At 40.3% G+C, this 16661-nt stretch overlaps 4 protein-coding genes across 4 annotated transcripts; 3 read left to right on the top strand and 1 right to left on the bottom strand.

Moving 5' to 3' along the window:
• Positions 1–87: 87 nt before the first annotated feature.
• Positions 88–1645, bottom strand: LOC140371959 (E3 ubiquitin-protein ligase RNF19A-like). Its single transcript, XM_072459199.1, has 4 exons — positions 1437–1645; positions 913–1013; positions 665–838; positions 88–589 (listed from the first exon to the last, which is right to left on the bottom strand). Exons 1-4 carry the CDS (start codon positions 1525–1527, stop codon positions 137–139), a joined length of 819 nt encoding a protein of 272 aa, XP_072315300.1. The 5' UTR covers positions 1528–1645; the 3' UTR covers positions 88–136.
• Positions 1646–2001: 356 nt separating this feature from the next.
• Positions 2002–2483, top strand: LOC140371788 (uncharacterized). The gene is made up of 2 exons (XM_072458998.1): positions 2002–2194; positions 2316–2483. The coding sequence occupies exons 1-2, from the start codon at positions 2050–2052 to the stop codon at positions 2447–2449; spliced, it is 279 nt and encodes a 92-aa protein (XP_072315099.1). The 5' UTR covers positions 2002–2049; the 3' UTR covers positions 2450–2483.
• An 842-nt stretch (positions 2484–3325) lies between these two features.
• Positions 3326–10047, top strand: LOC140371826 (uncharacterized). The gene is made up of 20 exons (XM_072459037.1): positions 3326–3452; positions 4789–4888; positions 4997–5118; positions 5186–5256; positions 5320–5439; positions 5995–6090; positions 6158–6286; positions 6363–6491; positions 6579–6616; positions 6697–6737; positions 7158–7260; positions 7330–7451; positions 7524–7594; positions 7666–7788; positions 7874–7954; positions 8021–8152; positions 8232–8348; positions 8417–8451; positions 8564–8604; positions 8766–10047. Exons 1-20 carry the CDS (start codon positions 3377–3379, stop codon positions 9686–9688), a joined length of 2670 nt encoding a protein of 889 aa, XP_072315138.1. The 5' UTR covers positions 3326–3376; the 3' UTR covers positions 9689–10047.
• Positions 10048–10861: 814 nt separating this feature from the next.
• LOC140371827 (ubiquitin carboxyl-terminal hydrolase 47-like) lies at positions 10862–12452 on the top strand. Its single transcript, XM_072459038.1, has 6 exons — positions 10862–11023; positions 11103–11215; positions 11288–11358; positions 11427–11549; positions 11818–11913; positions 12299–12452. Exons 1-6 carry the CDS (start codon positions 10887–10889, stop codon positions 12443–12445), a joined length of 687 nt encoding a protein of 228 aa, XP_072315139.1. The 5' UTR covers positions 10862–10886; the 3' UTR covers positions 12446–12452.
• Positions 12453–16661: the final 4209 nt, after the last annotated feature.

Below are 16661 nucleotides of genomic sequence, written 5' to 3'. Positions count from 1 at the left end.
AAACAAAGAAGCGATTGAGGGATTATGTTGTATTCACATCAGAAACAGATGCAAATGAGCAGTAAACAGAATAAACAATGTATTTATAGCTATTAACTATATATATATTGGTGTTACTGAAGGCCTGTGAGCAGGTTTAGGTCCTGTGCCACACTGGAATGGAGGTCTGTCGGGGGGCCACTCCAGCACTGCAGGGCTTAAAGTAGGAACTGGTCTGAAGACACTCAGGCGTGCGCTTCAGACACACAAAGCAGAACTCGATCTGGCAGCGAGGGCAAATGACGTTCTTGCAGCCTGCTTTGTTGTGCTCCACATTCTGCCCACAGGTGGGACAGGCCCGGATGGAGGGGACCTCTTGTGCCCCCTCGACCTCACGGAGGTTGGTCACCTTACAATTCAAAAGCAGCCTCAGCTCAAGGTTGGTGCAGCCTTCATTATCACAGCGGTCAGAGCGAGGGGCACGGCCTTTCCAGGGTTTGAGGCACTGCCAGCAGAACTGGTTACCTTTATTCTCTGCTACACACACTAAACATGCCACATTAAGGTTGGTCAGATCTTTCCTCTCCACATATGTTTTACACCCAGGGCACTGAAAAAGCAGAGGAACAGGTACAAATATAAGCAATAAATAAAACTGCATTACCAATGTACTGACTTTACTCACAGTCTTGTACTCAAAATATGTTGCAGCAGCTAGACGGGCCAAATTCTCCTCAAAGTGTTCCATCTCCTCAGGTGTGAGCACAGCCAGTTTGCGCACCTCCTGATAGGGCCACTCCTGGTTGCACTTCTGCAGAGTACCCTTCTTCAGAGCGGGGCACTTAAACTTGAACTGGCCCTGCAATGTCAAATTAGTTGGTCAAGTATGCCAAGTATGAACAAACCCTTCTTTATTGATTGGACATGTAGTACCTGGTCCAGCAGACTGCGGCACCACCCAGTCAAGGACTCGGGAGTAACTGCATGGCCACAGGACATCTCTGCTCGCAGGCACAGGTCTCCTTCATCTGGAGCTGAATAGAGTAGAGGGAATGTACAATAAAATACATATGAAGACAAATGAACGGTACTAAAGTACAATAACATCTATTACAGTAAACATGTAGCTAGATAAGATAAGATAGCCTTTATTTGTCCACACGCAAGTAGATACAGAAGTAAAAGAACAGATCTTAATAGACTTTTAATAGAAAAACTCTTATAAACAAAACTCTTAAAGACAAAATCTCTCATATTCTTAATAAGGAATAGAAAGAAAAAAATAAAATAACAAGACAAAAATAATAATAGTGGCAAAAGTAATCACTCTTGTTTATGAATATGACATTATTGCGTATGAGTATTGACCATGAATATGACATTATTGCGTATAGATGTGCTTATGACCCAATAAAAGTCTATAATTTACAAACCCCAGAAGAATATAAACCACTTACGCATAGGGTCCAGGTCATCCGGTCTGTTGACAAACTTCAGGGTTGTGTCGTTGGGGTCGTATCGTTTCTCCTCATGATCACGTTCGCTCATTTTGTTGTTGCTCCGTCGACCAAACTCTACAGGTGAATAAAACCACCGCTGTCCGAATGTTGCTTATTGCTCTGACTTTCGGTTTTGCCTCTGATGCTGAGAAGTCACGTGGATTCAACAGAAAAAACAGGCAAAAGTAAATCTGGTCAAAATAATAAGAGTTAAAATCCTAAAGAGTCCCAAAATCAATGACGAAAAATAAAAAAAATATTTTAACCACGTGAGAATATTAAATAAACAAACATAACAGGCTTCTAAAAATAGGTAGAAGTTGTTGATTTCTTTTTTCTTTTCTTTTTAAAGTGTTTTATTTTCAAAATATCACTCAAATAAGTCACATAAAGTGGCACTTGCAGAAATATCATAGGCAAGATAATACAAAAATAATTCATAAAACTTTGAAAACGAAAGTATATTGTGAGTCAGGAAGGGGTAAATCCGCGGGTTGTGCCTTTGCCTGACACTTACAGCAGATCAGAAGACACAGAACACTTGAAGCACGCGCACCAAAACAGCACCAGGATGGGCCGACTCTACCAAGTGCTCGTAACCGGGTTTAAAGGAGAAAGAATGACGGTAGATTTGTGCAACACCGACGAACAAATGAGGAGCATGACCGTGTTGCAGCTCAAGAACAAAATAGTAACGAAACTCCCTCCAAACACAGGTATTTGTTAAAAAATATATATTCACTTTTTCCTTTTTGTAAATGCACAACGTTAAGTTAACAATAACCTAAATGGGGTAGACAACTTTATTTGTAATGACTTTTGTGACTTTCGTTTCAGAACCGGACCGGTTGAGTTTGATCTTCGCAGACGAGCGGCTGGATGTAGAGACCAAGCTCCTGACGGACTACGGGATCCAGCACTTGTCGGTGATACAACTCGTGCTGCAAGTGGACGGAGGAAGGGCCCTTTAATTAACCCGGACTGTTCCCGCTGCTGCCATGCTCCTGACCCACGCACTTTGATATTTGTCTCTGACTTATGTAACCGCATGTTCATTTGTGTTCTAGTTGTAATAAAATAAACCTTTGATACATGCCATGGTTTCTTTTTTTTGTTTTTTAATCATTTTAATTGACCAGGAAAAACAACATTAAAGCTTGAACACTACACGATCTGAGTAATAATAAGCCAAAAGAAAAGCAAACACATTTTTAAACAGGAAATTGTTAAATTATATAAGGAGGAAAGACATGCATGTGTTAGGCAAAAATTGGTGACTCTAAATTGGCCCTAGTGAATGAATGTGAGAGTGAACTGTCTGTAATGTCTATGTTTCTGTGTCAGCCCTGCGACAAGTTGGCCACTGTCCAGGGTGTACCCCGCCTAAGGCCCGAAGTCACTGGGATAGGCTCCAGTCACCCGTGACCCCAAAAAAGGGAACAAGCGGTAGAAAATGGATGGATGGATGGAGTTGGAAGAAGTGTCTGGGGAGGGGGAAGTCTGGGAGTCCAGTCTGCTGCACCCACGACCCGGCCCCGGAAAAGCGAAAGAAGATGGATGGATATAGAATAGGCTATAAAAGTATGTTATTGATGGTGTTACGGATCCTGTATTGTGTGTATACATTTCTTGTATTGCCTTTATATATATATTTATTTTTATGTTTTTTTGCGGGGGCTATTTGACCGCGCCGTTTTAGACCGCGCCGGGTTAGGGTTAGGGTCAAGGTTAGGGTTAGGGTTAGCGGACAATCACCATTTCGCACCTTCATATAGTCTACAGTCTTGATTGGTGCTTGTAATTCCTCTGCGCCCTGAAAGCAGCCGGTTTGTGTTTTCCCTCCTCCCTCACGGTATTATGTGAAAAAGAAACTGATACAGCCACAGTGAGTGAGGTTTATGTCTTGTAACATGAACAAGATCCGCACTTTATTCGGCAGAATGTGTCAGCCTTCAGAGGTTTGGGGGTCTGGAGGTATGTTCAGCCTTTAACCACGATACTAGTAAGTGTAAATGTGATTATACCATGTGTGGCCATATCGCATTTTGGGCCGCCCTTAGATCTGAGCCCGCGTTCTCATTGGCCATTCATGCCGGTCGCCATTCATAAAAATGCCCCCCCTGATTTTTACGCTCCCTCTGGCCTCTCGCATTGTGCCCGCCCACCGGCGTCACACTTCCGCGTTCCTCCAGCGCCTCACGGCAGGTAAGCGGAGCGCTGTCTCCCTCCTAAATTTTGTGGACTGTCTTCTAATCTTAGACTCCTTTTTGTTAGCACGGACAGTCACCTGTAACCACAGATGCGGGTCACTCACTACCGCAAGCTTAGGTAAGCGCCCCTCATTTTAAGATCCGCGATCGTCTGACGCGCTTAGGCTCTCCTGTTTTATAGGCTTTGACGTAGCTGTTCGCTCTCGCCTCTCCCTCATCGGAGCTCTAAGTCGCGCTCCAAAGAGTAAGTATGCCTGGGTCAGTGGCAAACTAGTGTTAACAACCAAATTCAGTGTTTGATTCCTCCGCTGTACGTAGGAGCTGCCGCTTTGCTGCCGCTCCGCTTTGCCGCTGCCGTTCCGCTCTGCTGCCGCTCCGCTTGGCCGCTTTGCTGCTGCCGCTGTGCTCGGAGTAACCCGCTTTGCGCGGACTAACATCCTCCTGGTCGGACTGACGGCGCAGGCCGGCGCATGATTGTGCCCCCACGCTGCCCGACTGTGCTCTCCCGTGCTCTGCGCTGGGTGTGTCGCGCTAACGCGCATGGGCGCGATATAGACATTTTTCTGCTGCTCTACCTGCATATCCCTTTGCCGTGCCTACACTGGACTCAAATTATGTACCGCTTTTAATACATGTTTCTGTGTTATAGGGGCTGATGGTCTGACACCGTGGTGGATTCCCCTGGTGGTGGTTCCCGCGTTTTGGTTTGCGGTGCACTGTTTTGTTGTTTTGGCGTTTTCTTATTAGGTTACTGCCCCATTTGTTTACCTCCACGGCTAAACCTCAGCCCCCCCTCCAACGGTCTTATTGAGTTTATTCATGTGTATGTGTGTGTGCGTGGTGTTGAGTGGTAGCATTTTAGCTTTTAGGTTAGATTGTTTAAAAATATTATGGTCTTGGTTAAAATGTGTTTTAGATTGTTAGCATTATCTATTTAAATAATAAACATGTTGTAATTTATGGAACTGTCTCTGTCTCATCAGTAATCCTTATCTGCGTGCCTTACTAATTTTCCCCAGTTTAAATTGGGGTGGCGTTGTTGGACAACTTACCATTCAAACAATATCAAAATACTCGTACTGCCACACATGTTTTTGCAGATAAATACTATGGGTTAGAGAACCAAGGAGCAACATGTTACCTGAACAGTGTCCTGCAGGTGCTCTACATGACTAAAGCCTTCAGAGAAAGAGTCACAAGGTTAGTCAAACGCATAAACCTGTTGAGTGTATAATTAATGATACATTATATCAGGTGTATATTCATTTCCCTCATTAAATGTTTAATGCATTATGTTATTTTACACAGCCACGTGAGAAATAATCCAGAGACAGAGTGCATTGATAGTGAGCTGAGTGACCTGTTCCTTGAGTTAGATGAAAAACGTGCTCGTACACTCAATATCACAAAGAAGCTGAAGATCAACAATGGTAAAGTTCCCAAAATAACTTACTAATTCATCCCTTTGGTTGTTATTGTAATATTTCTGTTCCTCAGTGAATGAGCAGCGTGACGCAGCAGACGTCTATGAGAAGATTTTACGTCTCACCGATCGAGAGGCGTCTCAGGTACAAACATCATCATAACAAGTGACACGAATGTAAACTCATGTCGATTGTTGGTGTCATTAGATCTTCCATGGAAAACTGACAAACAGGAATACATGTCAGAAGTGTCAGACTCCGACTCAGAGTGAAGCGGGATTCTGGGACCTTCCTCTTCCCCTCAGCAATAATGATGACTACAGTGTGGTAAGAGAACAGACTTTAATCAAGAGAATCAAATTAAGTCTTTATAGTCCTGTCTGGTTTAAAACGACATAACTAAAGTACTATCGAAAGCACGACAAGAAATATCACAAAGGAGGAGGAAAATAAACATAATTGCAAAGTTATCTGGGTTGTGTACTGTTGTTGTACTGTTTGGCTGAGTTGGGAATCACCCAAAATTATACCAGGATGACAAACACACTTTGTCATAATGTTACACAATGTCTGTCAATACAAACGGCCTGTTACAATATAACATTTTGAAATGCCATTTACAGAAAATATCACACTCAGCAATAATATGACAATATAATATTTATACCACGGATACAGCAAACCTACTGCAGGATAATCACATTTACATTACATGTACATTTTTACCATATACTGTACATATCAAATACAAAAATATATAGAAATACAAAAATGTCCCGACTAGTGCAAATAAAAGATACACATGGCACATATTCAGCCCATAAAAATAATGTTCCATTTATCGTTTATTGAACTCACTTTTTTAATTCAATCATTTTACAGGAAAGGTGCATTTTGGATTTTTTCCGCCCGTCAAAGATCTCCAGAGATAATCAGATGTACTGTGAGACTTGTGATGAAAAATGTGATGCCGTTCTGGTGAGTAACAGTGAATCTACTGAAGTAAAAAAGACAATTTAAAATGATCATTGACCTTTTTACATAGGAATGTGAAATGACACATGCTCCAGAGGTCTTAGTGCTTCTGTTAAAGCGTTTTGAGTTTGACTTGACTCTTGGGAATTATATTAAAATCAACAGTTCTGTGGATGTGCCTTTAGTCTTGAACATTCAGGTGACGTTAACAGATGAATTAGATGCAGTATAGACAACACAGGATCCTAACAGCTTTTGTTTGCCATCTCTTCTAGAATCAAATCTATGAGCTGCACGCCTTTGTTGAGCACTTAGGAGAGCAAAGATTTGGTCGTTATATAGCAACAATCAAAGGACACCATGATGGAAGATGGTATACGTTTGACGACTCAAATGTCATGGTGGTAAGCTTAAATGTTTTACTGAAAGAAAGTAATGTATACTAGAAACAACTATATGAAGCAGCTCAAAATGTACACCTTGTAAAACAGTCTAGGAATCAATATTTCCAGTGGCATCCTACGGAAAAGTAAGTCACATGACAATCTCCACATTTAGGTCCCTCTTAACATTTTGGGTTTCGTTTGATTTCTTGTTGCACATGTTCAGGTCCCAGACAGCATATCTACTGTTTTACCAAAAACGTAAAGGTAAGAGTCATGTTTTATTAAACCAGATTTATGGCTTTATTAAACATTTAAAAATCCATAGGAATAAACTGTTAAGGCTCAGGGATTAAAATGTAGACGTAACAAGACATTTTTGAAACAGTTGTGATGTCAACATGGCTCCAGACTTGGAATATTGTAGTGGAATAGATAAAGAACAAAGAGGAACAGACAAAGCAAATAATCAAACAGCACCAGCTGGTTCAAGCTATTCAAAGCTTGTACCAGCACTTCCTTGTGCTTTTCAGTCAGTGTCATTAGTGCCAAGGTATTTCTAACACACCCCAAGATGAAACTCTTACCATTTTCACACTAAGCAACTCTGTAATGTCAGAAAAAACAGGTACATTTGTGTTTAGGTTTGATTACCTTAACTAAGAAATAACACATTTTTCGTTTTAGCTGCTAAATACAATGGCTTGGTGAACCTAGGAGCTACATGTTACCTGAACAGCGTTTTGCAAGTACTGTTCATGACTGAAGACTTCAGAGAGAGCGTCAAAAAGTATGTAGAAAGATACAGTTCCATTTGGTTTGCACATAGTGTGTTTCTAAATGTGTTATTTTGCTGTAGTCATGTACGGAACGATCCCTGGACAGTGCACATTGATCGTGAGCTGAGCAATCTGTTCAGTGAATTAGAACAATGTTGGGCTTACACGTACAACATCACACGGAAACTGGAGATCATCAATGGTACTTCGTGCGCACACTGCAGCTCTTGTATTAAACGTAACTGATTACAAAACATGTTTGTGCTTTATGCAGTGCATGAGCATCGCGATGCAGCAGAGCACTACGAGAAGATTCTACGTCTGACCAGTCCAGAGGCGTCTCAAGTACTGACTTCATCTGCACACGTTTAAGTCTTTTGAGTTGATAAGAAAATGATTCTCGTTTGCCTCCATAGATTTTCCACGGAGAACTAAAAAACATAAGCACATGTCAGCATTGTAACGATATGACAGAACGCACAACAGGATTCTGGCATCTTCCCCTCTCTCTGGTGGACTCAGAGGACGGCTGCTCTGTGGTATGGAGCCAACTGAACCGAACTGCAATGAATCAATACAGTATGAATGTTTTCACAAAATTATAAACCATCTTAATCTTTTCAGCTCACAAGTCTTGTAGACTTTTTCCATAAGGATGTGCAGATGTACTGTGAGAAATGTGATGAAACACGTGATGCTTCCTTAGTGAGTAACTGAGATTTGTAAATATCATCTGAGCACAACTAGTTAACTCGTGCTATTTTCCTCCAGTCCTGCGAGCTGAAGCACCACCCTGAGGTCTTGGTGTTTCTGATCAAGCGCTTCGAGTATGACTCCAGACATATGAGAAATGTCAAAAACAACACTGCGATGGCGGTGCCCTTCACTCTGCACATGCCGCTGGTGGAGTATCTTTGTGCCTTTAAAGGTTGAGCGTATGTACAAGAGATTATTCTGGTTCTGACTGTGGGTGTTTGAGCAGACGTATGAGCTGTATGCCTGCGTGGAGCACTGCGGAGAACTCAGCTATGGACATTACATTGCAAGAGCCATATCCAGGGATGAAGGCAGATGTTACACTTTTGATGACATCTCAGTGGTAAGTGCAAAGATTAGAAGATGAATGATGAAATTACTTGATCATAATATATTTACCTCTTTTCACAGCACCTTCAGAGTTTTCAGGGACATTCAGATTACAAGTAGGTTTACCAATGTTTTATTTATCTTAATTCTCCATTACAATAACATACATACATGAATTGTGAACACATTTAGAGCAACTGACCAACATAACTTTGTTGTTTTGTGCAGATGCCCGGCCGCATATTTACTATTTTACTGTAAACAGAAAGGTATGAACCGTGATCTAAAAGCACTTAAACCAGTGAATATTGGGATTTCCTTTTTACATATATGTTTAAATGACAAAATAGGGTTGAACCAAGGAAAAACAAGGACTCAACTTGCAAAAACCTCATACATTTTAATAATCCACTCACTTCCTTTCCCACAGAAGAAGTTTCCGCTCACGAAGTAGAAGAAGCTATTGCAGACCAAAACACTAATGACGAGAAAGAGAAAGAGGGGGAAGAAGAGAGTATTAGTAATGCAACTGTGACACCTGAAAGTAAGGACGACAGAGCTGAACCAATGTCGTTGGATGAAACCATCAACAACGGTGAAGCTATTCATGAGCAAACGCCGAGAATATTGAGGATCCCGGAGAACAATCGTGATCATGAAGAGAGATTTGAGGAGGGAAAAGAAGCGGACTGTAAGATTTCAGACAGAAAGGAAACATGCAGCATTGATATGGACAGTTTTACAAATTCCTTTAGCAAAATGAGCTTTTCGGAATGTAAGGATTCAATGCTCCCACAAGGTGACAATAGCAGCGTCAACCAATCGCATGGGACCAGTAACTGGGACCAATTTTATAACCAGCAATCAGATGGGGAGAGAATGAATACATTGGATGAAAAGACAAATAGCTTGTATGAATCTGGTCTAAGAGAGAGGCAAAAGCACTGTGGACCAAAAATTAAATTATGTTTTAGGCTGAAAATGGGAACTCAAGGAGAACATGAAAAGACAATAGATGGGGATTGTTCACAGGTAAGAGTAACAAGTGAGCCAGTAGAGGAGGTTAATTCCTCTCCCCAGCCATATCCAGACAATGAGGACTGCAAGAGAAGCATTTGTCACAACCGCCAGTCAAAGAGCTCAGATTGCAGCCAAACAGAGCCGAGAGAGCCGAGGACAGATACAAGACGTAAAGAAAGAGCTTTAGCTCATGAATCCAGATTTGATGGAGTTGAGAGTGTGGATGTGACCCAAACAGGAGAAACAGAAACACTCAAGTTTAAACCAAAGGAAAGACAAGGCAATACGAAGCAAAAAGCAGAACATGAGGTCAGATTAGTGACACATGTTTAACTTGTGATTCTAACAGTGCTAGACAAATAGAAAGCTGGCATTAAAACTGTGACATGGGTGGTATGTGTAAACAAGGGAGTTATTGATTGATCACTTAAACAATCGTTGCTTTTAAAGTCTCTAAATCAGTAGATGTATTTGAGGGAACAATGTGTAGATGTGGCATCAGCACCACGACTGATCTTTGTTTCATGGTTACAATGTTTGTTTCTCTCATTAAATGTTTAGTATCTGGAAAAAGCTGCTGTTTTTGTGAGTTGATTCATTCATATTGGTTTCACTTGTGGAAAGACTGCCTGCCATCTGTTTACAAGTTCAGAGAGTGACACTCCCTGACTATCAGCTGACTCATGATTTACAGGAAAAGAAACGTGAAAAACAATCTACACACAAAATAAGATATATCATTTGAAATTGTATAAATAAAATATATTCCAGTCAATGTATAATTATTACAATTGTTTTATTTATTTAGTCCAACATTTAGCCTTCAAAGGGGCTATAGGATTTTTGACACATAATGCATTTACAAGAAAAGGAAAGTGAAAACTACAGCACTTAAAAACAATCCTCAGAACACACATCGTCCCCACGTCAGCCCTTAACACTCTGAGTATACACCATGGATCTATTATGATATAACACACACACACACACACACACACACACACACACAGAGGTAATGGACATGATGCTGTCAGCCCCTTTGGACTTTTGGACCATTCTACATCTTTTATAGCCACAATAAGGAGCTGCAGATAGACTACAGATAGAGCGTGATTATTTGAGAGCACGTACACATTTTTAGTGTTAACGGTCATTTTAAATGGTCAAAAAAACGAATGCAAAATGTATTTTGGTAGATAAATGATGGCACTATTACTAGTATTCGTCTTTTATTCCACAAGCCCAATACTTTATATGCATATTAAATCCAACAGACCTCTCGCGTTTCTTTTATCCGACGCAGTTTGAACGCATCGTCCGTCACTTTCGCATTGGAAAAAGAAACTAACGCACGATCTGGGACAAGCGCTGTTCAACTGGTTCAACTGTTCTAACCTATTAGAGACAAGGCACCTGTCATGGACTGTGTTTATCGTAAAGGTATGTGACATGTGCATGAATGAGAAATGGCGACACAGAAAACAGGTGAGAAACAATCTTTTTTTTTTTTTAAATAAACACTTGAAATAGCATGACTCGTGCACGACCCATTTTCCTATTAGTTACAGCTAAATACAATGGGTTGGTGAACCTAGGAGCTACATGTTACCTGAACAGCGTCCTGCAGGTTCTATTTATGACTGAAGACTTCAGAGAAAGAGTCAAAAGGTTTGTAGTAAGTTTAATGCAAACTTCATTCAGAATTGAAAGTGTTCTTCAGTCAGATGAATTATGATCGTCTTTTTAGAAACAATGCAGGAGAGGAACACATTGACAAAGAGTTGAGAGACCTTTTCAGAGACTTGGAAGAACATGTTACCTACACATATAAACTCACAACTAAACTCAAGATCAAAAATGGTAAAGTACTTTATTTTATTCAAAAAAGTTTAATATTGAAATGATTGTTATGATTGTGGTTTGTCTCTCTAGTGCATGAGCAGCGTGATGCAGCAGAGCACTATGAGAAGATCTTACGTCTGACCAGTCCAGAGGCGTCCCAGGTGACATATGAGCTTTGGGTTCTATTCTTTCTTTACTAAGATAGTTTGATTTATGTCTTTGTTCACAGATCTTCCATGGAGAGCTCTTAAACACAAATACATGTAAGAAGTGCAACACTAAAAGTGAGAGTCCAGCAGGATTCTGGCAGCTTCCTCTTCCTCTGGTGGACAACAACAATGAATACAGCGTGGTAAGAATCTTTGCACTTGTAGTTCAAAGCCAATTTACTTTTTTCTTTTCTAAATACTGCCAACTTCATATTGAATGAATGAATCACTTCTTCAGAATAATTGTATTCCTTAAGTTTTGCTGCCAAATTAAATACAAATCTTACTACTCCAAAACTATATGAGCCTATTCATGGCCTGTTTTAGGGAGTAAAACATGTTTTAACTATACTTATGGCCTGGAAGAGCTCTACATCTTCAGACTCATGTGGTTTGTTTTTGTGTGTCCAGGAAAAGGGCATTGAGGACTTCTTCTGTCAGTCAGAGATCAGTGGAGAGGACCAGATGTACTGTGAGACCTGTGATGAAAAGTGTGATGCAGTTCTGGTGAGTGCAGAGCAGTAGTGCATTCTGGGTTAGCACTAGTTTATATCTGGTTTAGTCTTGGTTTCGTCTTTGTTCAATTCTTCTTTAGACCTGTTTTGATTCAGGTTTAGTCTTGGTTCAGATCTGGTTGGTCCTAGTCTAGTCCTTGTTTAATTCTGGTTCAGTACTGGATGGGTAATTTAGCAAAGCAATGTTGTTTATTTCTCACAAAAAATCCATCACAATACCATCAATATTTTATTGTATTAACTAAATTTATTGAAATAGTGTTGGGAATATTTTGTGCAACCCGAAATGTTGTTACAGTAGTGGTGTGTTGAGAAAATGAATTTGATAATTCCTGGTGTAGAGTTTACCCCTTATTTCTGACTCATATTTGTCTCAGGATTGCGTGGTGAAACATTACCCAGAAGTATTAGTGCTCCTGTTAAAGCGCTTTAAGCTGGTATTTGACGGTAAGGCTGTGAGAAAAGTAAAAATCAACTGCCCAGTGAAGATGCCGGACACTCTGCACATGAAGAAGGTGAAGTAGAACATTTTATAGAGGCTGTTTCAGTATCAGACTTAAATCCACTGACATTTAGCCGCTTTAATATTTTTCTAAACTCAGACATACAAACTGTACGCTTTTGTGGATCATTTTGGAGAGCTGCAAAGTGGACACTATATGGCAAGAATCAAACCTCAGGACGATGAACAATGGTACATTTTTGACGACCAAAATGTGCAAGTGGTATGTTGAAATCATCCTAATTTTTAACATAATTAAATCAAAACACAGCTGTCAAAATGCATCTCTTTCTCTCAACAGTCGAGCTACAAACATTTCCAACTGGATCCCACAGAGACGTATGTTTTGTTTTGTTTCTAATCAGTTTATTTCATGTGGAGTCAATGTAAAATCCCTCCTGTTTCATCTGCCCAGGTCCAACTATGTTTATCTTCTGTTTTACCGGCGACAGAAGAAAGGTACGCACAATATAATGCCAGAGCCAAAAAATCACATTGACAATCAAACTCCCGACCTTTGGATTAGTGTGCGAATGCTTTTATTTCTCCATGCTATAAAGAGCAGCTGGAGTGCCTACCACAGAAATGCTTGTTTTTCCCATTATCATGGTGAATATTTAGTAAATAGTTTTACATCAACCAAGAGGAAAATTGTGAGAGAAAAAATTGAACCTTTAAAATCACAGGAAGTTTAGAGGGAAGTGTTTTTTAAAACGAATTGCTCTAAGTCATCAATAATCAACAAAGTCATCTGAGCCTTTAAACCCTGTCATTTAACTATCAAATCATAATGATGTGCTCACATTTAGTGCTTTCTGCTGAGTCCTTGGGCAAGACACAGGCCTTTTTTGACTAGTTTATGATTACTTTGCTTTCTAAATGCAATAAGTATGTTTTCTCTTCCCAGACACTGCATTTGCAAATATGGACACACGTGATGCATCAGAAATTTCTCCAGCCACATCACCGTGCAATAGGACTGAAGAAGAGCACAGCTTCTCAGAGAAAAATGAGGAGGACAAAACACAGTCAAAAGATTTCAAGAAGAAATTTCTCACAAAAGACCAACCAGCCAGGCCAAAAATAAAGGTCGAGAAGAAAAGACCTGGAAGGGATAATGTTAATAACTATTCAAGGGACGAAGAAAATGAAGCAAAGAAACTGAAAATAAGCAAGTCAGGTCAAGATAGATATCACAAAAAATCTCATGAGAACTTAAGCGTGTATGATGTGAACAAACATTCAACATTTCATAATTACACTGATTCTGTTAAGATTGAAATGCCTGGCGACACTTATGTGAAAACAAGTAAAAATACCAAAACGAGTCAAAACCTTCATCCAGAAGACACAAAATATGTAGATGCGCGTGCCGAAAGTTCGTACGGAGACTCCAACGTTAAGATTGAAAAGCCTGGCGACACTTATGTGAAACCAGGTAAAAATAACAAAACGAGTCAAAACCTTCATCCAGAAGACACAAAATATATAGAAGCACGTGGCGAAACATTGTACGGAGACTCCAACGTTAAGATTGAAATTCCTGGCGACACTCAGGTGAAAACAAGTAAAAATAACGAAACGAGTCGAAATCCAGAAGAGGCAAAATATATAGATGCACGTGCAAAAAGATCGTATGGAGACTCCAACGTTAATAATGCTAAATTCTTATCTGGCATGTCAACACAAGTGAACAGTGTAGATCCACAATATGATGGAGGGCAATGGGAAGACCAGGCAATGACAAGGAGGCAGCAGCTGAGACAAGCACAATATTCATCAGACGAGTTCAGCCAATCAAATGCCACGAGGGGCAAACAACATGTCCGTCAGCATGACACTGGAATAGCAGAATACACAAAACAAGATGTTCAAAGGTTCTGCAAACAAGTTCAACCAAGTCATAGTGTTGATCCAGGTCAAAGTAGGAGGCATGATAATCCTGGAACGCCAATGAGTAGAAGGGATCAGGGCCAAGGAGGGACTAAAAGTGAAACAGTGGAGCGGCATAATAGTTCTCATGGATCAGGCAAGTATTATTCACAAGATCTCCAATTAGAGAACTTCAGGAAAGGAATCCAAGTACCGGTATATAAAATGACAAATGTGGGAGCAGATGTGCAAAATTACAACAACATAAAGGATGTTGCCAGAGTGTCAGAAGAAGAGGCACATTACAATGGACCATCAGTGCAGAAGCCTCAGCAAGATGTTCCTCGTCAATGCTTGGAAAGATCAAACCAGAAAACAACTCGAAGCAGTTACAACCAACCATCACAAAGAGTGAATAGTGCACGTGGTGGAGGTCACAGCTCTGCTAGAGGAGGAGATGGAGAGTGCAAATCAATGGAAACGAAAATCAAAACCTACTCAAAACAAAATGCAAAATTGAGTGATAATGTCAGAAATAAATCACATCAAAACATGACAAGTCCTGAGGCAGAAATAACCCCTGATAGTTTAGCTGAAAAGATGAAATGTTTAACAATCAATGAGTCTCCCAAAACAGAAGAAGATCCTCAAACTTTCATTAAGGCTGAGGGAGAAGTGGTTGAAACAAATCGTCACAAAAGCAGGATGTGTAAATGTTTTTGCACTTGTTTTGGAAGAAAACACTCTAAATGACTAGGCATGCATTGTATCAGATGTAAGGAATGTTTTATAATTATGTTCCTGGTTTGGGTGATTTGTTTCTTCATCCTGCACAAATACTAAAACACTGCACTTTCAGATTATATATCCTTGTATGTATGGTTCTGAATCTACTTTAACTTCTCTATTTCCTTAATGTTCAGGAAAAATAAAGGCTGTATTCCAGTATTTCTTGTGTAATTAAATGTATGAAATAAAACATGTACTCTTCAGTTTCTGGTCATATTAAACGAAAGAAAGAAGCATAAAAAAGGCCATCATCATGAAGAACATAAGTGCAGCTTAAACAGGGTGAGCAGAGTCCTGAAAATGTAATTTAAATAAAGTCACAGTTAATTGTGCCACTGCTAAGAAGGTTATTTTGTGTTTTCATTACAATTTTTTTGGTTTTGAAAAAGACGTAACCCACTGTTGTGATGGTACGTCTTGTGATTCTTTCTTAATATTTTAGACTGAATGAAAGCTCATCTTTCTGGGCAACGTCTTGATATCAGCCTGGCCCCAAAAGGGACAAAAGGACCAGACCAGGGTCCCAACAGACTAGCCTGTATCAAAGCCCCCCTTTCTGGGCACCAGCCTGGCCCCAAAAGGGCCAAAAGGACCAGTTAAATTGCCCCAGAGTCTAGCCTGTATCAAATCTCTCCTTTTTTGCCTAAGTCTTAGCTCCAGCCTGGCCCCAAAAGGACCACGGAAAAGGCCCTTGATTCTAGCCTGTATCAAAGCTCTCTTTTCTGGGCTAAGTTTTGGCACCATCCTGGCCCCAAAAGGACCAAAAGGACAAGGCCAGAGCCCCCAGAGACTAGCCTGAATCAATCCCCTTATATCTGGGCTAAGACACGGCACCAGCCTGGCCCCAAAAGGGCCAAAAGGAATAGGGAACAGGCCACAGAGTTTACCCTGAATCTCAGCCCTCCTTTTAGGGTTAAGTCTTGGCACCAGCATGGCCCCAAAAGGTCAGCCTCTGGGGCCATTTCCCTTGTCCTTTTCTATAACTACTATAATATATCTTTGTGAGCAATCCTTTTCAAGGATGCTGGACATAAAAATGAAGAAAAGGAACAGACTTTGTTGCAAAAATGACTTGAGAGTGGCAACAGCAGAAGTCACACTGATTTGCAGTAAATATTCATTATTATGTTTTTCTTTTTCTTTGAACACAGTGATGCTGATGCACGGTTCATTTTGTCCACCAGTAAAAAATATACCTATGTTTTGAATTCGGTGGCCCCATGCATGAACCCACATTTTTGAAAACACTGAGTTACTATGATATGATGATGTGTAACTATGATAACATACCTTATCATATTATCTTTCTTTAAAATTTGTTTTGCTTGGATTAATTATTTTGTGGGGTGTCAGGTTCATGCATGGGGCCACAGAATTTGAAAAAAATATTAGATTTTTCCAATTAAGAAGGGTTCGGTGAATGCGCATATGATATTATAATAGAGGTTCAGATCCACTGTCTTACACTCAATCAGCTGGTACCTGTTTTTCCGGTGTACCTTGAACGCAGCGCACAGAAATGAAAGAGAAACAATTTGAAGTTAACGTCCTGGGACATGAGAGTTACAGAGCGGCTG

This window comes from Eucyclogobius newberryi, unplaced genomic scaffold, assembly GCF_026437365.1.
Source record: "Eucyclogobius newberryi isolate DKJ021-1_F unplaced genomic scaffold, fEucNew1.0.hap1 SCAF_22, whole genome shotgun sequence".
Taxonomy (NCBI): domain Eukaryota; kingdom Metazoa; phylum Chordata; class Actinopteri; order Gobiiformes; family Gobiidae; genus Eucyclogobius; species Eucyclogobius newberryi.
The sequence above is the reverse complement of the archived record's forward strand: the minus strand, read 5'-3'. Positions and strand labels throughout refer to the sequence as shown.